The sequence below is a fragment of the Mastigoproctus giganteus genome, chromosome 8 (genome assembly GCF_048544385.1).
Source record: "Mastigoproctus giganteus isolate SK-2022 chromosome 8, ASM4854438v1, whole genome shotgun sequence".
Lineage (NCBI taxonomy): Eukaryota > Metazoa > Arthropoda > Arachnida > Uropygi > Thelyphonidae > Mastigoproctus > Mastigoproctus giganteus.
In genome coordinates, this window is record NC_143582.1 from 22,417,498 (window position 1) to 22,441,963 (window position 24,466).

The following is a 24,466-nucleotide window of genomic DNA, read 5'->3' on the forward strand; positions in this document are numbered from 1 at the left end:
GATATCTATAATATAAATAAGAATCACTTCCCAAACATCAATAAGAAGCCAACTCAGACACATTTTGGTTAAGCTATAACATATTACAAGAAAACGTGTTAAGGAAGAACATGGATAGATGTAAACAAACTTAGCTAAATAATATTTAAGCCGTCTCAGAGAATATACTTTCAAATATAATTCAAGGAACAGAGAAAATTAATTCACCAAACAAATAAATAAATAAACTTGTCCCTTAAAAGAAATATGTTCTGTTGAATGAGTTGCCATCTCCCTGACGGCTGTTTCGTGGATCATTGCTGTCTCAGCGTTTATCGTGAAGAAAATGTATTTCTTATTACGATTAACAGTATTTTATTGCTGATTTCAGGATTATATGTGTCTTCGTAGTTGGTGTATGTTAACTTGAGTCCAACTATGGTCAGGTTTGAACGAGAGGGTCATCCACACTTTCTTAATGAGACGGTCATGACCTCTCTACTGATATCCCACCCATGCACACCTCCTATATTGAACAGGTTTGGATACTGTAGTCCGTGGGTTGTGTTGAATCTTCCAATAAATAACAGCAATAATCGATCTGTGTAGTTGACCTTCAACAGGAGCAGAAAAGGCGAAAAGATTCCATTTAATCACTTAAAATCCTTTTTAAATGGAACTTATTCTCATAAAAGTTATCGTATTTTATTTACTTCAAATAGTTCTTAAAAAATGAACTCATAAAAGATGAATATGGTTGCTATGGTTACAAGAGACACATAAAGGTTGCTATGGTTTCAATTGTCTATTGTAACCATAGCAATACTTTCCATAGTTACAACTGTCTATTGTTACCATAGCAATAGTTGCCATAGTTAAAATTGTCCATTGTTACCATAGCAATAGTTACTATAGTTACAATTGTCTATTGTAAACATAGCAACAGCAGATAAAAATGTGAAATTAACGACTATAACCATAGCAACGGAAGCTGAAAATGTGAAACCTACACTAATATACCCATAGCAACGGTATATCGAAATGAAACATAGATGGCGCAACTATCCACGCCCGTGTGTGGTATTTTATAATTAGGAGTCGCGAGTCTTTTAGTATCACAAGGATTTTGTTTTCTTTAAGATCCAGAGATATGTTTTTTTTATGCGCATGCGCAGTTTAGAGATTTCTTCGTCACGCATCCTCTTGTGTCTACGTGCATATTCTCCTCCACATAGCTGGAAGCATTAAAAATGCTTTGCACCTGGGAGGTTAATCATCTACACCCGAGAAGTGTTCGACCAAGGCCAGCCAATGACAAAACCATCAAAAGGTGTCTTCCATTTCAGCGAAGATAAAAATGACCCAATTAATGACACGTGCATGCGGAGGTCGAGGAAAAGGCGTTAAAGACGGTTATTACTCCGTGTTTGTGTCCTGGCCACCGTCCTTGATTGCAACCATCAGTACTGTGGGATGGGTGGGGTGATCGTGGAATTCAAGATTTATCCTCTATTGCCTATATTTGTAAAACCACGTGGTCTCCGAAGGATATAAAAATGGATTCTGTTGCTGAAGGCTATTGCCGATTTATTTAAAGTCGACGTTGTCGGAAGAGTCCCTGCTCGTCAACATGAAGGTAAGTTTGTGTGTTTTTGTGCTAGGGTCCTGGGGGAAATATCTGGCTGGTATGAAAGTGTTAATAATAATATCTTCTTAAAGATATGGTATTATATAGAGTGGTGCGCGATTTGATGGTAGATATGTTGAATTTCTTCGCATTAAATGGCCTTAAGATCATTAATTTCCATAACTACACCTTTAAATAAACATCACAGAGAGATTTACACACAACCTTCCGTTTGATCAATATAAGCATCAAAGTTCCTTGGCCACTTGCACAAATTTTAAGGATGGAGACTAGGTTTTGCAATGACAGCTATTAGTAGAGGATTAAGACACAGATTTAACTTTTAATCCTGTATTCTTTATGATTGTTTGATTCCAGAGGAGAAGCAAGGGATTAAATTCTTTCACGTTCTTAAAGATGCAATTCATTGCAATTATGAAAAGACAAGGAGCTGAAACTCACCATGGAATACAACTGTGGTCTCTTCAAAAGGGCCAATCTTGTTTTTCACTATTAAAACTTTTGTATATGTATTTTCGTATTAATCTTGATTGTATTAACTATCTTCTCTGGAATCCGATAACATTTGAGGACGTGGAATCTTTGATGTCTCTGTTGATCAGGTATTTGCATTCTTTGAAGTCAAAGGCTGTAGTAAAGCCAATCAAAATAAGAAAAAGGGTTGCTGCTTGTTATAAGATTCTTTAATTAACCATCGAATACAGATTTATATGGTACTCCTCCTTTGGAGAATTTTGTAGGCTTCTGTTCTTTTCAGCAACATCCGCTTATATGTTTTTAAAGGAATTGGAATTCGATGGATTCAGTTTACTTGTGTGTTGAGATAATACGGTCGTTTTTCCATTACTCTGGAAGCAAGGATGATACCCTGGACCAACTGCAGATTTTCAAAAACTGGATGGTGTGCCCAATTTTTGTCAATTTTTTTTTAATTTGCAATTGCATTTTATTTCGTTAAGCGTGAAGTCTTTGATAAAAAAACATCTTACCAACAGGATCTCTAACCCCAGTTTCCCTGAAGTTAAGCGCTTATTAAACCCTTTGTTCAATATTTCGTGAATTATTTATTAGTTATACAAACTTGAAATAATCTCGCTGATGCTCCTATTTTTTTCAGATCCTCATTGTTTTAGGACTGTTGGTAGCTGTCAATAGCACTTATATCCTGCCTTATGGTCACTTATGGTATGGAGGTGGAACCAGTCGCCAATATCGTGGTCAAGATGTAAGTTTATAAATCATAAAGAATGAATTTCTAGCTTTCCAATTTGTTGCGATTATTAAAATACTCTAACATTCATTTTCCAGATGATGTCTGTGGCATTTCTCTTAAATAATCCTCTAAATATTTATTTTTAAGTGATATTTATATCACACGACGTGCTCTTTATTCTAAATTACCCAGTGTCCTTTCATATAAACTAGTAATACAAATGCACGATAGATGGCGCTTCAATTCTCCTTTCATATAAACTAGTAATACAAATGCACGATAGATGGCGCTTTTTTCAGAGACATGATTTGAGAGTACCCAATTTCTTTTCCTTTAGATTGCAGGAAATTATGCCTTTGGCTACGATGAAGGTCATGGAACTGGTGGAACCTTCCGTAGGGAACATGGCGATGCAGCTGGAAACAAAGTAGGATCCTATGGCCTCCATGATGCTGATGGACGCATGCGTGTTGTTAACTACGTGGCTGATGCAGCTGGATATCGTGCTGATATTAAGACCAACGAACCCGGAGTTGAACCCAAAGATCCTGCAGCCGTTACCATCAACAAGGGACATGTAGTAGCTGCTGGTGTTCATCCATATGGTCTTTGGGGACACAGTTATTACGGCGCACCCTGGGGATACAGATATTATGGAGGACCCTGGTGGTAAAAATGTGAAGCTATTTATAAGCTGTGGCAAGTGAACTAGGCTCGACTCTAGATGGATTGGAATTTAAATAAAATATTACCACGAATATTTGTATATTGTGTTTTTCTAGCTGTATCGATAAGATAGATAAAAATTCTCTTAAATAAAATTTAAGAGATAAAATAAAATGTTTCTTAAAAAATAAACTGCACCAATCAGTTACTAAATGGAAGCATTAGCAAAATATTTAACATTTTATTCCAAAAAAATGATGTATCACAATTTATCTTTGGTCACAGTATTCATAAGGCCAGCAGGTGGCGCTAGGTTGAAACTTCACTAATAAATAAATGCATTTTTTTTTATAAAATTCATACAATTTGCAAATCAAATGTCACGCCCTCAGTGGCTATATAGTGGCTCTATCTAGTGGCAATTAATTACAACTAATTCTTAAATTCCACACAAAATTAATAATCGAATAAATCCAACGTTTTTCATGAAACACGAGGTTAGAATCTTTAAAAAAATTATTTAAAAAATTATGATTATTTATAATATGGATTAAATGCTAATTAATTAATTTACAGTTTTTAAAATTTTTATGGCATTAAGCTGACTGGGTAGCATTTGACGGCAACACCTTGTGACATTTGCCCCTGCGATGAGTACTTCTCTGTATACTTGAAGAGCTTTGCGGGGAAGATGGATTGAGTTACAAATGCCTTTTAGTATTAGTATTAGTAACGGCCGTATGGTGCAAGAAAGCCTATGGCTTATGCTGCACCAGCCAAAAAAAAAAAAAAAAAAAATCCGAACAAAACAATGATAAAAACAAAAATTAAATAAATAAAAATAATAAAATGAAATAAAAATAAATAAAAAGGAAATTAATCCTATCATCCTATGCGCTTCCCTTACCCGAAAGTACTATCCAGATGACCTTTGAATTTCCCCAAACTGTCGGCCTCTACCACCCATGAAGGCAACTTATTCCAGTAATTTATAACTCGCTGGCTAAAATAGAACTTCCTGCAGTCCAATCTAAACATTTCCCCCCGTAACTTGAATTTATGTCCTAGTTCTAGCATCATTTATAATCTTGAAAATTTTGTCCTCATTCATTTTACTGATGCCTCTCAGAGCCTTAAACACCTCAATCAAATCTCCTCTAAGGTGTCTAGTTTCCAAACTCTGCAACCCACATATTCGAAGTCTTTCTTCATAAGGACGCTCTTTTGCCGATCTCACCAGGCGAGTTACCCTTCTTTGGACCCTTTCAAGAAGCTCGATGTCTTTCTTTAGGTGCGGTCTCCATACTTGAACACAGTATTCCAAGTGTGGTCTAACATAAGCCTTATATAATGGGATTATCACGTCCCTATCTCTACTTGCAAAAGTTCGATAGATCATCGATAGGACACCATGGGCCTTCCTTGCAACCTGTTTACAATCCTCAGAGAATTTCATGTCTGACCGTATCGTAACACCCAAGTCCCTTTCCTCCAGTACTGGGTTTAGTTGAACTCCACCAAGTGAATAAGTTTTTTTGGGATTACTGTTTCCCAGGTGTAATACCTTACACTTTGTTGGATTAAAGAACAGCTGCCATTTTTCTGACCATTCTTGAAGTCTATCTAGGTCTCTCTGAAGAAGCTCAGCCTGACAGTGATCATTAACTACTCTACCAATTTTAACATCATCTGCAAATTTAGACATCACGCCCTCTATCCCTTCATCGATGTCGTTTATGAAAATTAAAAACAACAGTGGTCCTAATACTGATCCTTGGGGAACCCCACTTCTTACATCAACCCAATCTGAGGAATAGCCATTTATCACAACCCTCTGCCTCCTGCCCTGAAGCCATCCTTCTATCCATCTAAGGATTTTCCCAGTGATTCCAACCTGTTCCAGCTTATAAAGCAACCGCTCATGTGGGACTGAGTCAAAAGCTTTGCTGAAATCTAAATAAACAATGTCGAAATTATTCCCTAAATCCAGCTCGTGAGTGACCCTTTCGAAACAGCGAACCAGATTTGTTAAACATGATTTTCCCTTTACAAAACCATGCTGAGTATCCTTGAGAATTTCAATTCGATCCAAATGATCCTTTTTAATTTGTTTAATTAACTACTTCTCAAAAAGTAAGTATCTTAGAAGTTCAGAGAGACATCTACCATACTTGGACATCTGATCAATGATCAGATGTCCAAGGTGCCTAGTTTCTAAGCTCTACAGTCAATATATACGAAGGCCTTCTCATATGGATCCCCTTTCGCTGTTCTCAGCAGGCGTGTTGCCCATCTTTGGACACTTTCAACAAGCTCGATGTGTGGACAACTGTAATGTTTTACAGTTGCCTTATACCATGGGACTATGAAGACCCTATCCGAACCGAACGAGCAAAGGTTCGATCAATTGTCGATAGCATGCCATGACCCTTCCTTGCTGCCTGTCTACACTTGTCGGAGGACATCATGTCCGACTGTATCTTAACTCCCAAATCTTTCTTCTTCTCCTGTTTTTATTTCGACCTCACCAAGTGTATATGATATTTTGGGGTTGCTGTCCCCCAAGTGTAAGGACTTGCATTTTTGCCACTTCTTTGACCATCACTGCAGTCTATAAATGTTGTCTTGTAGAAGCGCTGCTTGATGATGATCATTACTACTGTATTCTCATAATCTGAACATCATCTGTAAATTTTAACACTGTTCCTATAGCTTTGCATTGACGTACCTTACGAAACTCAAAAACAATAGTGATCCCAGAATCGATCCTCTTCTTAACCTGTTCCAATCTTCCCTAATTTCAGTATGGACGATTTCAAGCTGCCCAGCACTACCCTCCCTCACAGTTTCTTCTCCTTATGGATGATATTTCTTCTTCGAATATCAACGTGAAATACCTGGTCATTTCATCCGCAACATTAGCTGGATTATGTAAGACTTCCAGTAACCATAATTCAAGCATCCGATCTGATTCGTCATTTCTTCTTTGATTTCATATTCCTGAAAAACTCCTTGTGCGTGTACTTTGATTTCTTCTTAGCCAGTGGCTTCTCACGCTCATCCTTTGCAAGTCTGTACCCTCTTTATCCATATTAAAAGCTGACATCTGCTGTTGCTTCTGGCAGACTCACTTGGTTCTTTTCAACTATCTTTATTGTAAAAATGTTACCCGTTTCATTGACAATGGAATCTCCCAATAAAACTAAATCCTCTTGAACCAGAGCACTTGATTTTTCTGTTCTGGAGACTGGATAGGAAGGGTGCATCACCTCATAGGTCAACATGAAAATCTCTACGGCACCCACCCAGTTTTTTAGATGCAGAAGAAGCAATATTTTTGGTGTGCTTGTGCCAAGAGAGTTTAGATGTCAAGGTAATCCTCAATGTGATGTCGTCCAGAAATCAGAGTATCGTTGAAGATAAGCATAGGAGCAGAATAATTATTTTTTGCGAAATATAAGACAGGGCTGAGTTTTAGATGGATTGAACTCAACTAAGTTATCTTTGCTTCACTAGAAAATCAACAGGAGATTAGCATTTAAGGAACTGTTAATGGATATTCCACAAGTTGAAGCTTATGCAGGAAAAGTTTTCTCAAACTGGAAGGTGGACTGAAATGTGTTATCATCAGCAAAACTATGGATAGAATATCCGGTCAATGGAAGAAGGTTATTAATACACAAGAGGACAAGAGTGGGAGAAAGAATTGAATCTTGAGGAACACTAGAATTAGTGGAGAAGTTAGAAGGCAGAGAGCCATCTACCATCACCCTCAGTGAGCGATCAGAGAGAAAACTGGATAACCAATTACTAAAAGCAGTTGGCAAACCATAAGATGGAAGCTTGTTTAGAAGACCTTTATGCCAAACACGATCAAAAGCCTTTTAAATGTCCAGAGCAACTGCTTGAGTTTTATCAAACTTTTCAATTGAATTTGTCCATAAATGGGTAACATAAGCCAGAATATCACCAGTGGATCGACACTAACAGAATCCATACTGGCGATCATTGATCAGGTGGAAGGCTTCGAGAAAGTTTACGTGATGGCGGGTAAATGATTTTTTCCATTACTTTAGAAAGAGTAAGTGCAACTGGACGATAATTGGATAGGAGGGATTTGTCAACAAACGTTTTCCCATAGAGATGGGCAAACGTTGCAACTAGTTTGGTTGGTTATTAGGAGTTTTATGGCGCATCAACATCTAAGGCTATTGTTCGCTCAATAGTTTGGAAAGAGACCAGAATGCTTGACTACCATTTGCACAAGAAGCAATTTTCTACTCTTAGCCTGTTCGAATCGAGTTTGGACTGGTTAATAACTGCTTTGCAATTGTTGTGAGCTTTGGTGTAGGCAGAAAATGAACCTGGAGATTTAGATACAAGCCACTTGCGATATGGTAACCAGAGAAAGGTGTCCAAATAATTTTAGCACTATAGTGTATAAGATAAATAATCAATTACATAATAAAAATAATTAATTACTAAAATTGCACACCACCCCAAAGAGTAACGCATTATCTATTAAAATTTAGCAATACTTTGAAATTTAATGAAACGGTGGATTTTGAAGAATGCGTAAAATACTATATGGTCTCGATTATCCGAACTTCTTTATGCGATGCGCGTTTGTTCTATTTATTTCGGATAATTGAGACTAATAATACCATATTTGTATTTCTTAGGAAAATATTTCTAATCCATTAGAATTATTTCGGCATAAGAGAGTATAAAACAATTTATTTATTTATAATATCAGATTCTTCCAACGATCTTGTGGCTTTAACTTTTTACAGCTTTCTAAAAGCGTCATAGTTTTCGAAATATACGGTAATTTAAGTAGGAGTCAGACGAAAAAACTTGAGGATTTCCAAACAAAGTCCTCTTAAAATAGTAGACAAATCGATATGCAGCACAGCGTTCATGCTTTTTTGTCCAACTCCTGTATTTACACTATAATGAACACAAAATAAGATAAAAGCCAGACCTTTCTTTGCTCCTAATCATTCCTTGTGAAGTCTTCATGTGTTCCCAAGAATTTAATGGAATCGCAATTGTGTGCACACTGACCAATCAAAGACAGATCATTCCTCCTCTCGGATAAACCATGCATCTTCTCTTTCCTAGGTAACATCTGCCTTTAACAACACCATAGCGTCTTATTTATAGTTCAGCAACCTAAGGGAGGAGATAATCAAGGTCTTCTTTCTTCCCAAAGGTAGGGTGGCCTCTCTTTCTGTCAGATACACTTCGACTGAAGTGTAGCAAACGCCTGCACAGAGATGCCCTTGACGAAGTCTGATGCTTCATGCCGAGTGAACGATTGTAGACATCAATAGTAATTTATGTGAGCACGGGCAGAAGACGATGGCAGCTCCACCCTTTTCAGATCATCGATAAGAGGGTGGAGCCTGTTTTTTTCTTTCAGATTATTGAACTACCTGTAGGTGTAATTGCTAAGCAGAAAAAAAATTAAAACGTCAAATTTTAAGTAATTGTAGAAAGTCACATTTTTAGCTGAGAGCAAGCGACACCTTCTGGAAGAAATTGTAAGCCTTCTTAGAAGGAAAGTCTTTAAGGCAGCTTATAAATCTTATTTACTACTGTTACACTTGCACCAATGTTGAAACTACTAGTGTATTTAACCACGTTTATCGATACTTTGCACTCCAGAATATCCAATGTCATTTTTGTTCAAAAAAGGGGGTGTTCAAAAAGTAGTGGCACTTTAGTACACGTTGCAGTGCTGCTACAGTGGTGGAAATAAGACATCTGTTAGCTCCATTCAGCGTATAAGTCCTGGTGACTTCCATTTAAGATGCAGTAACGAGGTCAGAACTTCCGAACAACCCATGATATAATGCGAGACTACATCTCTTCTTTAGCCACTCTTCGTCTAAATCAAGTTGCTGATGGTGTTAGATGTCTCCTGCATGTTTGGAATTGAGTTGTGCGGGTGGCTCGAAATCTAGATTCATATATTATTTACAATTTTATAGATAACAGTCAATATTGTAAGATTGTAAGAAAGGAAAGACAGAGTGAATTACTGCTTGAAAAAGAGATAGATAAAGACATAGATGATAGGTAGATGACAGGCAGGCTGATCAAGAGCGATGTATAATACGAGGAAAACTGAAGCATCGATATACAATATCTATAAATTGCAAGTGTATTTTCAAGTTGTCTATTTTGAGAGATGGAAAGCTCAAGTTTTTGGAAGCCAAAAAGCAAAAACAAACGTGCAACCCTTGTCAAAGACCAACTAACTCAGCAACTGTGGAAAAAAATCATTAATGGTTCTCTTTCTAATGGAAATATAGACATAAAGAAAATAGATAGACAAATGAAATGACAGAATTATACCTTAAAGATAGAAAGATAGATAAAATGACAGAATGATACACAATGGATAGAGAGAGAGAGAGAGAGAGAGAGAGAGAGAGAGAGAGAGAGAGAGAGAGAGAGAGAGAGAGAGAGATGGGTGTGGTCGATCAAACTTCCACGTTCTTGCTGAACTGATTCAAAGACCCGACACTACCGCTTTTGTCTGAGGTGATACACAAGATCAGGGATGAAAATGAAATCTCTCTCTCTCTCTCTCTCTCTCTCTCTCTCTCTCTCTTACTCTCAGTCTGAAATAGTCAACGACCTTCAGAAGTCAAAGATAAGATAGAAACTCCATCACGTGTCTACCTGGTGAGCTGTCCACAGCCCCTATATAAAGAGAGGGCTGCATCTGAATATTCACCCAAATATCTGACCACAAGGTGTTCAACAGAGTCCTTCTGTGCCAATCAACCAACAGAGACATGAAGGCAAGCGATTCCAAACTCTTCATAACATAACCATTATAATTTAGACTTAAAAATCTACAATCGATTTTTAATTTTATTAACTACAAAAGAAAATAGGAGTTCTCTCCGCTTCGTAGATGCTTAGTTTTATGTCGTTTCGGCCAATTATGAGCTCGTAATTCGACATTCGTTTCAATGGTAAGCGTATTTTCTATTTATAGGTCCTCATTGCATGCGCACTTCTAGCCGTAGCTCATGGGGCTGCCATTCTAAATCTAGGTGCCCCAATCATTTGTACAGGAACTAGCGTACAGTCTCGAACCCAGGACGTAAGTAAACAATATTTTACTTGCAATAATATAAAGCGTAATCTTGTTCTTATGCTGACAATTTCCAATTTTAAAGAAACTTGTGAGGGCTGTTGTAATTTCATAAAATATCTCTAACATAAACAGATTTAGGCCTATATGTAACAGTAATAGATATTTAGGCCTATATGTAATAGTAATAGATATTTAGGCTTACATTGAACACTAATTCATATTTAGGCCTATATTTAACATTGATGGCTACATTTAATATTTAGGCCTATATTTAATATTGATGTCTATATTTAATATTCAAGCCTATATTTAACATTGATGCCTACATTTAATATTTAAGCCTATATTTAATATTGATGGCTACATTTAATATTTAGGCCTATATTTAATATTGATGGCTACATGCCTATATTTAACATTGATGTCTACATTTAATATTTAGGCCTATATATAACATTGATAGCTACATTTAATATTTAGGCCTATATTTAACATTGATGCCTGCATTTAATATTTAGGCCTGTATTTAATATTTATGCCTATATTTAATATTTAGGCCTACATGTAATAATAGATATTTAGGCCTATACTGAACAGTAAGTCATATTTAGGCCTACATTTAATACATCTATAGGCCTAACTGATTAGGCCTACAGATGTTAAATTCTATAAAATACAAACAAACTATTTCACAAATCTTTTACAATAAAATGAAAAAAAAAATTCGAAATGTAGGCTTATATTTAATATTAATTATCATGACTGTTAGGCCTAATAATAACTGCGCCTATAATGACTCTTCCAGGTGCTCGGAAATTGTCTTTCGTTACGACGAAGGTCGCCAACCTCCAGTAGAGAGGTTGGCGACATCGCTGGCAACAAGGTCGGATCTTACAGCTTTGCCGTAGGTGATGGACGTAGGTGATTGCCAACTACGTAGCGGACGCTGCAGGTTTCCGTGCTAGTGTGGACACCAATGAACCAGGATTTGCTCCCAAGGATCCAACTGCCGTGGCCATCAACAAGGGCATCATCTCTCCCCTGGGTATTGCTGATTCCCTCGCTGTATCAACTCTTGGTCTAGCTGCTCTCCCTTGCAGTATCAATTCTTGATCTGGCTGCATCCCTTGGCCTTTCACACCTTGTCTGGCTGCGCCCCTTGGCCTTTCACACCTTGGTCTTGCTACCCCCCCCCTCGGTATAGCTAACCCTTTGGGTCTCGCAGCACCCCTTGCCACCGTAACGAATATCGCTGGAGTCCTTCTGGCCAGCAGTATTGCCGTCACTCACTAGAAAGTCCTCCTCAATGTCTTGTTTCGCTCGCTTTCTTCGGTCTATCATTCCTCTGCTTGTACGTAGCACAAATAAATTCTTTTTTGCTTTTTGATAAAATGTAGTTTGTTTTTCTTCATTAAAATCGTTAAAATGACAATATTATTATAAATACCCCAAAAGAAAACGCTGACAATTGGAATTCAATAAACCAAATTCAAAAAGTAACTTCTCCCAATTATTCACTGAATAAGCAACTTAGAACAAGACAAATGGTCAATTCAATGGGAAAGATAGTATAGTTAGTATGCACTCTCGCGCTGAGCACTGTTAGCCGAGTGGTCAAATTTAGAATGCAGAAGTACATGCTCTTTGAGTGGATCGTGGTTCAAGCCCGTGTCCGCTAAGCACAATTAACGATTGCATTCACGATTTATTGTAAATTCTTTTGACTCGGTAGTTGCTCCAGAACATGAACAAGCTTGTTAGTATTAGTAGTGGCAAATGATGCAAGAAAGCATGCTTATAGAGCATCAACCAAAAAAATTAAAATAAAAACCTTTCCATTTCATCCCTCCATCACCTTCACGAATTTGTCTCAACTTCCATCTGTTCCACAACAACAGATGGAAGTTTGTTCCAAAAATCAACAACCAGTTAGCTGAAGGCAAACTTGTGCACATCTATTCTACAACCACGCTTCCTTGGTTTCAATTAAGATCACTCATATGCATAGTGCGAGCAACAGGAAGATTACCACAAGCATTGAGTCTGCAATAGCCATTCAAGGCTTCAAACACATCAATCAGTCTCCTCGCAGATGCCCAGTCTCCTGACGCTACAATTTACAGAACTGAAGCCTTTCTTGGAAAGAGTACCCTTCACCAATTTTTTCACTCTTTCCAGTAGCTCTACATCCTTCCTAAATTGAGGCGTCCAGACCTGTACGCAATTCTCAAGATGCGGCCTAAAAATAGCACTGTAAAAAGGAATAATCATCTCTTTATACCTGCTAGCGAAATTCCTGTATGTCATTGACAAAACCCTATGCGCTGTCTTGGTAGCCTGTCTGCACTGTTCAAAGAAAGTCATATCTGACAGCACAATTACCCCTGGTCCTTTTGCTTCTCACCCTAAATGTATTACCACACAGTTGGTATATTGTCAATGTTAAACTTCAACTTCCATCTCGCAGCCCATCGGACTAATTTTCTAGATCTTGTTGAAGTAGCTTACTTTGATTGCTTTAATTTTCCACTTTGTCAACCTTCCCATCATCTGCAAACTTAGACACTACGCGTGATATACCTTCATCAGTACCATTAACATTTATAGAAGGCAACAATGGACCAGCATCGAACCCTGGGGGACTCCGCTAATAACATTAGTCCACGAAGACCAATTCCCATTGGTAACCGCCCTGCCTTCTCAATCAACCAACCCTTTGCTGCTATGTTGCTCCATAGCAGCAAAGGGTTGGTTGAGTGAGAAGTGTCTTATTACCAGAGAGAGGTTTGAAATAGTATTAGTATTGCTATTGCTGTTAAAAAGGCTAAAATGATGCATGGAAACGGATCCAGCATCTGTCAATAAGAAAAGAAACTCTCTCATTCAAATCTTCCCCTTGGCTAAAAAAAAAGTGCCTTAAAGTCTCCTCAATTATATTTGCATAGACCCTTGCACCACCTTAATTTTACTTAATACGCAATAAATATATAAAATAATTTTCCAATTATTTTAACTTCAGAAAATGGATTTTTAACGTTTCAAGAAATTGTAATGAATGTTTAAATGTAGGGGCGTTCTATACTTTGACCAGTAGAGCAGAGTTATGATCTTATCGTAGTTCAATAACGCATCTTGATTTGAGGATATTTTAATCAGACACTCTCTGCTCTGTTCTAAGGTCATCGTCTTCGGAGACCTTCAAGGAAGTTTCCTGAGAAAGTTCGTCTGTGGATTGCATCAGACCAGTGAGGCAGCTTTGGTGCAGTGCCTCGAGTGAAAAAGGGGAAGCGGCCTTGAAGAGTAATTTCAAAATGCTTCTTAAGTAGGAAGATGGCGAGTACATTCGCATGTTTTTAATTTTCTTTTATGAGCCCTTGACTTATGCCATACAATAAACATCAAAGTGGACACTCCAGCAGGGATAATCCACACCCACCAGACAGTGAACATCTAGACCCATTAACCTTGATCTACTTCCCTAAATAAGCCAAAGATCACTAATCGCTATACCGGACCAAAGCTTTTCGTGTTGATTGGTTTAAGGACAACCACGTTTAGGTGGCGAATAATTCTTCCAGTTAATTACACCAACCACACCCACATCACGAGATCAAACCTTCTGAGTCTCCCTAATTGTGTTCGTTGACTTTGGTGAAGTATATTGATGGAAATTGTCTCTGGAAGGATATACATTGGGTGGCCAATCTGTCCAATTTTTTTGGTAATGAGATTCCTGTCTTGTCATTTCTTTTTATGTTAAGCCAATATTTTCATTTTTCTCTTCTGGATTATGGACTAAATGGAAAATTCGAACTTTCTCAGTTCAACTGATATTTTAAAAGATATTTAGACAACTATTACCAATTACAAACTGTACGCATAGTGGCGTAGATTCCATTAGGTGTCTGATGGAATCTAGCTCAAGATTTAACCATTCGTGCATCAAGTTATTTGGTGGACGATACAGAAGGACGTAGTCATATGGCTCTATTCGACAAATCCCAGACATTCCCAAGTGGATTCAGATCTGGAGGATTAGACAGCCAGGATAAATGTTGGAAAACTTGGGAAAGTTCCTGGAACCATTCTGATTGTCTTCGACGTACCAATTTTTGCACGGTGGGCGTTGTCGTCTTGAAAAAATCCATCGCAGTCTTGGTAAAATTTAAGCATTGCAGGTTGAAGTTGATCCGATATCACAGGAAGGGATTCATCGGACTTCTTTATAGTCATAGAGCAGGAACTAATTATTATAAGGCTAACGATACATTCAATTAAAATTGAACATTCTCTCCTATTAAAGATAATATCCCTAACGATATTTATTTGATATTGGTAAGTTGTATTCAATGTGTTTTCATTTTATGATTTCAGTCTGTTTGGCAATTAAAGATTCGTTGTTATGAAGAAGACAAGTCAGACATCTTATTCTTGGGAAGATTCAATTTTATTTGCCTTAAATACAACCACAGTTGAAGCTATACAAATGAATACACGATACAGTCACTAAGCAAAATAATCACATGACAGTGGGTGAGGGACTTTCTAGTGAGCAATGGCGATGCTACTGGCCAATGGGACTCCATCGATGTTTGTTACTTTGGCGAGGGGTGCAGCAAGACCCAGATTTGCAGCAAGACCAAGATGAGATACACCGAGGGGTGCAGCGAGACCTAGATGGGATACACCGAGGGGTGCGGCGAGACCAAGATGAGATACACCAAGGGGTGCAGCGAGACCTAGATGGGATACACCGAGGGGTGCGGCAAGACCAAGATGGGCAGCACTCAGCCCTAGAGAAGAAACACCGAGGGGTGCAGCCAGACCGAGGGAGGACACAGCCAAGGGAGAGGCAACACCAAGAGTTGACACAGCAAGGGGATCAGCAACTCCCAGTGGGGCAACGATGCCCTTGTTGATGGCTACTGCTGCAGGATCCTTGGGTTCGACGCCTGGTTCGTTGGTGTTCACATTGGCACGGAAGCCTGCAGCGTCGGCAACGTAGTTCACCACACGTCTACGTCCATCACCTACGGCAAGACTGTAAGAGCCCACCTTGTTACCAGCGATGTCGCCAACCTCTCTGCGGGAGGTTCCTCCAGTGAGACCACCCTCATCGTAACCAAAGGCATAATTTCCGAGAATCTGTAAGAAAGGGAACCAACACATTACAACAATCCATTCTTAATGCAGTGACAAGAAAAGTCTAATTTTTAATTATGGTGTTGAAGTTCTACTTACATCCTGGCTTCGGGTCTGGACGCTGGTTCCCGTGGACACGATTGGAGCAATACCAGCGAGTAGACCGCTCCCTCGGGCCACAGCTATTAGAGCACATACAATGAGGACCTGGAAGGTAAAAAACAGGGTTAGGAGAATCCAAAGATATTCTTTCGCATGCATCTATTCGGTTCGTATCGAACCCTCAACAAAAAATTAGACAAAATTACTACAAAGATTATCCTACTTAATAAGATTATATTACCTTCATGTTTCTTGAGACGAAGTTCTCGGTCCAAGATCGATCTTGTTGAACGCCTTGTGGTTGTGGACTGGTGTAATATCTACCAGCAACTTTCTCCCTTTATATAGAGAGGTTGTAGACCCACGAGAAGATCACGTGGATTCTGGTGTTTTATCAAATTTACGAAGGTCGTTGACTATCCCGTGTACAATGGACATCCCCTCCTCATTAAGACCTTGAGAGCGACCTCCAGTCAAAGTGGAAAAGCGTGATCAGTAAGAGGTTCCCGGAAGCAGCGCACCAGACCACACCCATCTGCCTCCATTTACCTTGTTAAGTTCAGGGGGGAAAATCCACAATAGAATCTTTTGTTTTATTAATTTCATTTTTTGTATGAAATTTGTATAAATCCCTGGTCTTTTTAAAACCTCAGGTATAAAGTACACACATATATTTCTATAAATAGTAAAAAGAAGTGCGAATTTTGCTGGAGAGAACGTAGGATGCTGAACTTGATGGACCACTCTACTCCTCTACAAAACTCCCAAGGTTGCTTTCCACCCTCCTTGGAAACGCTGCACTGAAGCCACACAGTCAGTCTGATGCAATATACAAACGCGGTGTCGTTAGCTTCTCCTTGAAAGTGTCCAAGGCAATGTCCTCTAAAGAGAGCAAGAAAACCAGTGAAGAATATTTGATAGCTTGCCATTGTTGAAAAAATGGCTTCTCGCAAATCAGGTGTCAAATTATTGGTTACAAATATCGTCCATTTAAGAAGTCCATTACAATAAATGTTTAAGTTCATCTCCATGAATATCCAAACAGGCCTGAACACGTTTAATTTTATTTTCAAAAACTTTCTTCAGTTCTTTTGTGCGATGCCTTCCTCTGATGTAACAGTTAGAGCAATTTGGAGTTTCTGAAGTGATCGTGGGTTGTCTTCGTATTTATTTTTTTTTTGCTGGTCCCCACAGATAAAAATCAGGTGAATTCAAGTGTGGTGAACGAAGGAGCTACAGATTTTTTGAGATTATTCGATGAGCAAAAATATCGCTTAGGCGTTTCATCGATTGTGTAGCAGTCTTGATAATGGTGGAACCTTTCTGAAACTACCCATTCTTGATTTCATCCTCATTCAGTTCGCTGATGAATTGGTGGAGAATATTGGAACAGCAACCTGCAGAGATTATTGTTTCTTTGGAGAAGATAAGCCCAATGATTCTTCTTCTGGAGATGGTAATCAAACACAAATCTTCTGCTGATGGAGAGGTGTTTGATGTAGACTGTATGGATTTTCAGATGTCTACAATCGGGTATTTTGATCCTGTTACTTGGCGATTACCAAAAAGAAATAAACAAAACAAACCACGAGACAAATCCAATAAATGTGCTGTTGTTGTTGTTGTAGTAGGGATTTAGGAGCATCAGCGTCTGAGGACATATTGCTCCACATGCATTATCTTCAAAAATTTCGTGTCTTCTGAGGTCGAGTTTCTGTTTTCTGGATGAAAAACCGACTTTCCGTGAGATACTGTAAAACCATTCTGCCTGAGACTAATATTAACCCGACCACAACTCGATTTGGACAAGAAACAAGGATGAAAAAACTTGCTTCCTGTTCAGCTGGTAGTAGAGTTTCTGGTTCTTTGCCGAAGCTATTCTTTTCCTTTACTTTATTTGTCTTCTTAAGTCTTGCATTGATGATTGATTTTGATAAATCGCTTCTTACTAAACAGAAGCATTCGGTTCGAGTGCCCGTTTCTGTCTTCCCACCAAAAGACTTCAGAAGAATCCTGAACAATGTCGATGCCAAAAAATCTCCAGGTCCAGATGGAATTTCTCCATTTGTGCTTAAAATGTGGACTCCAGCTCTTACTCCTGTTTTATGTCATCTTTTCACACTCTCTTATTCCACTGGTAGATCCCCCTTCTGTCTGGAAGTTTGCTCATATCACTGACCAATGAACAGCCAGTTGTTAAAAAGGGTAACAAATCTCTTCCTTCCAATTATCGCCCCGTTCCATTGCACTTACTTCTACCCTTTCCAAAGTAATGAAGAAATCCATCAACCGCTAACTCTAAAAACTATCATTAAATCTTCCACCTATTTAATAATCCCAAATATGAATCTCCTCAACGTCCTTTGCGGATATCTTCCCTTATACTACTCATCTTTGAACGAATTCCATTGACAACTTCGAAAAAGTCCAAGGTCTTGATAGTTCAATTTATTGCTTTTTACAATCATTCCCTGTACCACATGCAAGCTAGAGGGATGGAAGAGGATAGTTACATATGGATTTTACAGTTGGTTCTTTATTGCCAGGTATCCTCTCAAGGGTTTAGGCATGACTCAAGCAAATGAGTATACTTTCCACCTCATGAAGCCATGCATCGGTTGCCTTAAAATCCATAATCTTTTATTATATGAAACAATGTTTAAGTTGATACATTTGAAAGCTGATTTTAGGTTAAAGAAGATTATATTTATTTGAGACCTGTTGCTGAGGGCATGTTGAATCCAAAATGATGCATCAAGGAGTTTTGTGGTAGATCTTTGCTACAGTGATGTATGGAGATGTGATGGTGTATTGCTGAAGATTTTCAGCAGAGATCAACCAATGGATATCGGACAGAAATTCGTTAGTAACTTTGGATGTTCGTTTTTTGGTATCGGTTTGACTTCTTCGAAGTCCTCCGAATAGCAGGAATAGTAATTTTGATTGTTTTATCCTGGAAATGATGAGTTGTTGGTGAGTATCATTATTTTGTAGGTTGGTTGGCTGATGCACTTGACTTCATCCAACTTCTGCATGATTTTTCTTTCTTGTGAAGGTCATCTTGAATTCTTGGTTGAGCCAGCTTCGGGTCTGATCAGATATTCTTACTTCTTTTGAAGCCCGAAATGTAGAAATAAATCTGAGCCTATTGAGAGAGACCCATGGTTTCTTCGTCAATATTCATATTTATTAGGCTGGTCCACTCGTAGGTAGTGAACCTATGAGTGGACTAGTGAAATGAACCTCTGAGTGGAACCTGAGTCTCCGCTCATGTTGTAGAGAAACTGTTCAGAAGCTACTTGGGTTGTTTGTTTGTTCTCTTTGGCATAGTGAGAATACACATGACTGGCAAGTGGTCAGAAGTAAAAGAACACTCAGAGAGTTGGGATTTTACATCTGATATGTTGCGAAAAATAAGGTGAAGAGCTTGTCCATCTCTTGTTGGTAGCTCTTCATATCTTGTAAGATCAACTGAATTTAATGTTACTAGATGATACTGAGCTGTATTATACCTTGGAATTGGCATATTAAAATCTCCACCCAGTAGTGTAGGGCCAGTTGGGGGGACGCGAGGTTGGTTATTGATCAGGATTAAAGTTCAAGCGGTTCAAGTTCGAGGTGGGTGGGAAGTAGAGTAAGCATTTTTGGCTGAGATCTTCTTGATGTTTAAAAGTGGAATATGGCTTTTTACTTCTTTTGAAGCCCGAACTGTAGAAATAAATCTAAGCCATCATGGGACATTGGCGAGGGTTTGAATACTATTTGCCTTAGTTCTTGGACTAAGCCTTGAAATAAATATCTTACACCTCCCTGGTTTGAACTGCTATAATTTAGTACACTTTTCAAGTCTTCTCACATGCGAACAATTGGGAGATGGGCCCTCCGTTGGTTGTCTTTGATGTCCCATGATTTAGCTAGTTATATGAGCAGTGGTGGCTACACGCCAAGAGACCAATACTGTATTGTGAGGAGGTTGGGTTACCCCTTGAATCGACCATGCTGGTGGGTTCTTTGGTCGGTTTTCCTGTTTCTGGAAGAAAAGCCCGAAAAGTTCCAACCATGCAATTCGTGCCGATATTGAATAACCTGTTCCACTCAGGTCAGTGACATGTATGTATGTATCAGTGACAAAATTGCACATCCTCTCTGGGCGCTCTCTGAGACTAGAAAAGTAATGCTGATGTGGTTGAGCATATGGAGACGTGGTGCCAATCGGAATCGAAATAAAGAATTTAAATTTGGTGACTACTGTGTGTTCAGAGAGATAGGGAAAGCAGGAGTATTGTTGGGAGATGTTTCTCATCAAAAACTGGCTGAAGGCGGTAAGGATCTTTCCTGAGTCAGATCAAGATAACGCAAATGTTTAGCAACTGGGGTGTAAAAAGACTTTCAGAAGTATGGCATAGATCTCTAACATCATAGATCTAGTTCTCACTCAGCAGCCTGGTTGTATCAAAAATTTGAGAGAAGGGGACCGGATGCGGGCAGTGGATACAGTACCATGATATGGACTGCATCTAACGAAATCTGTGTAGTCAAAGGTAAACAGAGAGATTCAATTTCAAGAGAGGAAGAGGAGTATAATGGAATGAGATGTTTTGGGCTAGATTACCTACTATGACTACTGTATGGTGTCGGATACAAGCAGTGGGAAAGGAAGACACTCCTTGCAAGAACTCTCTGAGTAACCACAAATTAACTAATTGTATTGGTTGACTCCTGTTATTAATTGGCAAATGCACACTACATCTCAAAAGGTGGGTAGTCCTTTAACAATGTTAAACATTTTGGTTCAAAGACTAACGTGCCTGTATTGCATGAGCCAATGGTATAGTTTTAAAGCTCATTGTGCGATATGGAAACAAGATGGAATGTATTCTGTGGTTGAATTGTGACAAGTGCAAGTAAGTTAGGATTAATACGGGGGAGGTGCTCCGAAAATCTCTCTAAAAATCTCCAAGTCTAGCACGACCATATTATTTACTCCACTTCCTCTCATACGGATGTTCAGAACAGTAGCTGTTCGGGTGGAGCCAGCTTGAACAACTTTGTATACACTGGATGTATTCAAAATAATCCGAATTCATAGGTCTAGATAGAATTTTCTATTTTCACTTTACTCAATTCATAAATTTATTTTAATACTGTATTTATTGACCGAACCTTCTGTTCATTGTTTTATGGAATGTACAGATTGACTGCATAACCACAGACGTGTGGCATTTCTTTAAATCCTTCTCCATTCTGCTTAGCTCATTGCAGTGTATTCTAATGAAAGAAGAAGACCAGGAGTTGGTTTTTGATGCATTTTATTTGTTACGAACAAGATTCAATGAAATAAAATCAGTCAAACAAGCAAAACAACATGAAGACGTCATGGGACATTGGTGAAGGACTGTCTAGTGAGCGATTGCGATGCTGCTGACTAATGGAACTCCAGCGATGTTTGTTACTGCTCCAAGGGGCGCAGAAAGACCCAGAGGTGAAGCTATACCGAGAGGTGCAGCAAGGCCAAGACCTGAGAGACCAAGTGGTGCAGCGAGACCGAGACCAAGGGGTCTAGCGACACCAAAGGGAGAGATTATGCCTTTGTTAATGGCCACAGCAGCTGGATCCTTGGGAGCGACTCCTGGTTCGTTGGTGTTCACACTAGCGCGGAAACCTGCAGCGTCGGCAACGTAATCCACAACTCTTCTGCGTCCATCAGCTACGGCAAGACTGTATGAACCCACCTTGTTGCCAGCAATGTCGCCAACCTCTCTACGAGAGGTTCCACCAGTAGCTCCAGCTTCATCGTATCCAAAGGCATAGTTTCCGAGCACCTAGAAGACATGGGACATATTAGATGATGCCATTTCAGCCTTAACCAACTTAAAATGTAATTTTTTTAACATGGATCAGGCATACTTACGTCCTGAGTTCGAGACTGGATGCTGGTTCCTGTGGACACAATCGGGGCTATTCCACCAAGCAGAACACTTCCGTGGGCAACAGCAAGAACAGCACAAGCAATAAGCACCTGGAATGTCAATTACTTTGTGATTAATACTTATTTTTGACGAAATATTCTTCATTTAAGAATCGGTATTTGAATTCAAGATTTTAAGTGTGCTACTCTAGCGTGGTAATTTTGAAATATGTTCATTAAATTAGATTGGTTTCTATAACAACAAAATCGGATCCCAAGGGTGGGGGGGGAGGTTCATTTTTATCAAAAACATAGTACAAAAACATTTTCCTTAAGTTTATAGCAATCTCACCTTCATCTTCTTTGGTTTCGCCGGCAGATTAAAGCTATAAATGAACACTTTCGGTTAAGGGATCTCGTTTGATTTCTGCAAGACATCTCTGTCCTTATATAGGCTACAGAATCCCGCGTGAAGAACACGTGCAATTCCGTGTCGAATCTCGTTTTCTTCTCCACGAAGGTCACTGACTATTCACGTGTGCGGTTGACATTAGCTCGTCATCCCCAACCTTGTAGATGACCTTCAGAGGATGTATGTAAATGAAGGCGAATAGAAGAATTTTTCCCTTATGAGTACTGACTGTTGGATCGTGGATTGTATTGCAGTTCAACTGAGAGTAAATTCCGAAGCCAATTTCCAAGGCCCCTTCGTTTCCTCCTTGGAGACGTTGTCCCGAAGCTGCTCCGTGAGACTGATGCAATCACCGGACGAACTGTCGTAGTGAACTCTTCGAAGGTCATCTCAGACGATGTCCTTAGAAGAGATGCAAGAGATGATGCAGTATTTTAACCACAAAGAATCTGATAAGATCGCAGCTCCACCCTTCAAACTGGGTCATTCTGGTTGCTTGTCAATTTATTGTTTATTAGAGACGGAAATCCTTATATGAAAGGTGAGAAATGTTAAACGAGATGGTTACCGTGGCAACCGAAAGTCTTGCGCCTTTTCTACCCATTTTATTCTCAAGACTCTCTTCTGTCAGTAATTTACGTATTCAGCCTTCAAGTATTAAATATCTTGACAAGATGCTTTAGCTCTAAAAATCGTATTCAGGCAAGATTTTCATACTTATTTTGAAGATGACACACAGAACCAAAACTAGGTTGATGAAGCTGCAGGTTTTTTAAGCTAGTGTGGAAACCAAAGAACCAAAGTTGTCCCCAAGGATCCAGCTGCTGTGGCTATCAACAATGGCATCATCACCATTTGGGTCTCGCTGTATCCCTCGGTGTAGTTTCACCCTTGGGTATTGCTGCACCCATCAGAACAGTAAGGAACATCGCTGGAGTCCAATTTGCAGCAGCATTCCTATTAATCACTACAGTGTATCCATCAATGTCCCGTTACGTCTTCATGTTGATCTGCTTTTGATTGTTTTATTTCCACCACTCTTGTAAATAACGCATATAAAATGTACCAACATCCAAATGATCGTCTCCTCTATTTTTTTCCTACACAAACAAGAGTGTGAGAGAATCATCGAACAGAATACAAAACCAATAAAATATCGAAACTCCCTGAGGAACAAAACTGAACCAGACGATACGAAACCCAGGCAACATTTAACAAACAGAAATCTCAAGCAGTTAAGCAGCATATGGATATAACCCTTATAGTGATAAATGTCCCCACGCTGAGCAGTTCAATGACTTTCCTCAACATCTTGAATCTGACCAGTGGCTTGATTTTTTATCTGAGTTAGCCTCAAAATTGGAACAAAATCTTGACTTTCACATAACAACAAGCGGACACCAGACCAGCCTGACACTGACTGCAGTTTCGATTTCCAGTGTACAGCTTATCGCTGACATTAATTGTACACCAGATTCTATTACTGTAGATGTAGATGGAATCCCCCAAATTATTATCAAATATCTCAGCCCCCATATTTTGGATCCCCTTCTGAATATTTTAATGCTATTCTTCCAAGACCTTTATTTCTCCAATAGTGGAATGGCTACATTGCGAAGCCAATACTCAATATTCAATCCTCTAGTCTCATTAAGCATTACCGACCAATCTCTAATGCCTCAAGTCTTCTGAAAATGCTTGAGAAGTCTAACTAAATTTCTTCCACATCAGCCTCCTCAAATTCATTAGTCCCTTCCTCATAGATCCACTGTGATTAACCTCCTACTCACCACCAGCTGTATACTCTTAGTGTTCGATGGCTGCAAGCTCAGCTTGCAGTCACCTGTATAGCCTATGCAGCCTAAACTGAAAGCAGCTTTTGACCCTATGAACATTCCAGAATGCAAAAGCTACTATCAGACTATTAACAGAACAGTTATCAAGGGAGGAAAATGCCAGAAGTTTGTTGAACTCTAACAGGGTGTTTAATGACTTTGTAATAACTGAGAGCAAAGTGGAGGAGAAATTGTTGAAGTTAAACATAAGAAAGACACCTGGGGTGGATGGGATCTATCCAGTTATATTAAAGGAGGCAGCAAAGGAAGTAAGCAAACCCTTAGCCATAATTATGAGAGCATCCTTGGACTCAGGGGAAGTCCTCACGGACTAGAAATGTGAAAATATATTCCGAATTAACAAAGGGAGATCGAAGGGTGACAAGAATTATTACAGACCAGTTAGTTTAACTTCTGTTCCGGGTAAAATAATGGAGTCACTGG

General features: G+C 39.0%; 2 protein-coding genes across 2 annotated transcripts in view; one reads left to right on the top strand and one right to left on the bottom strand.

Moving 5' to 3' along the window:
• Positions 1-1,507: 1,507 nt before the first annotated feature.
• The window catches only part of LOC150081352 (uncharacterized), a 38,716-nt gene continuing 15,757 nt past the window's right edge, over positions 1,508-24,466 (top strand). Inside the window, exons 1-4 of the mRNA XM_090380179.1 lie at positions 1,508-1,615; positions 2,745-2,852; positions 3,178-3,509; positions 11,429-11,527. Of these exons, the coding sequence (XP_090236305.1) occupies positions 1,610-1,615; positions 2,745-2,852; positions 3,178-3,509; positions 11,429-11,527 (545 nt within the window). The 5' untranslated portion in view covers positions 1,508-1,609. The remainder of the gene's footprint in view (positions 1,616-2,744; positions 2,853-3,177; positions 3,510-11,428; positions 11,528-24,466) is intronic.
• Positions 15,049-16,224, bottom strand: LOC150081353 (uncharacterized). The gene is made up of 3 exons (XM_090379699.1): positions 16,109-16,224; positions 15,865-15,972; positions 15,049-15,768 (listed from the first exon to the last, which is right to left on the bottom strand). Exons 1-3 carry the CDS (start codon positions 16,112-16,114, stop codon positions 15,169-15,171), a joined length of 714 nt encoding a protein of 237 aa, XP_090235825.1. The 5' UTR covers positions 16,115-16,224; the 3' UTR covers positions 15,049-15,168.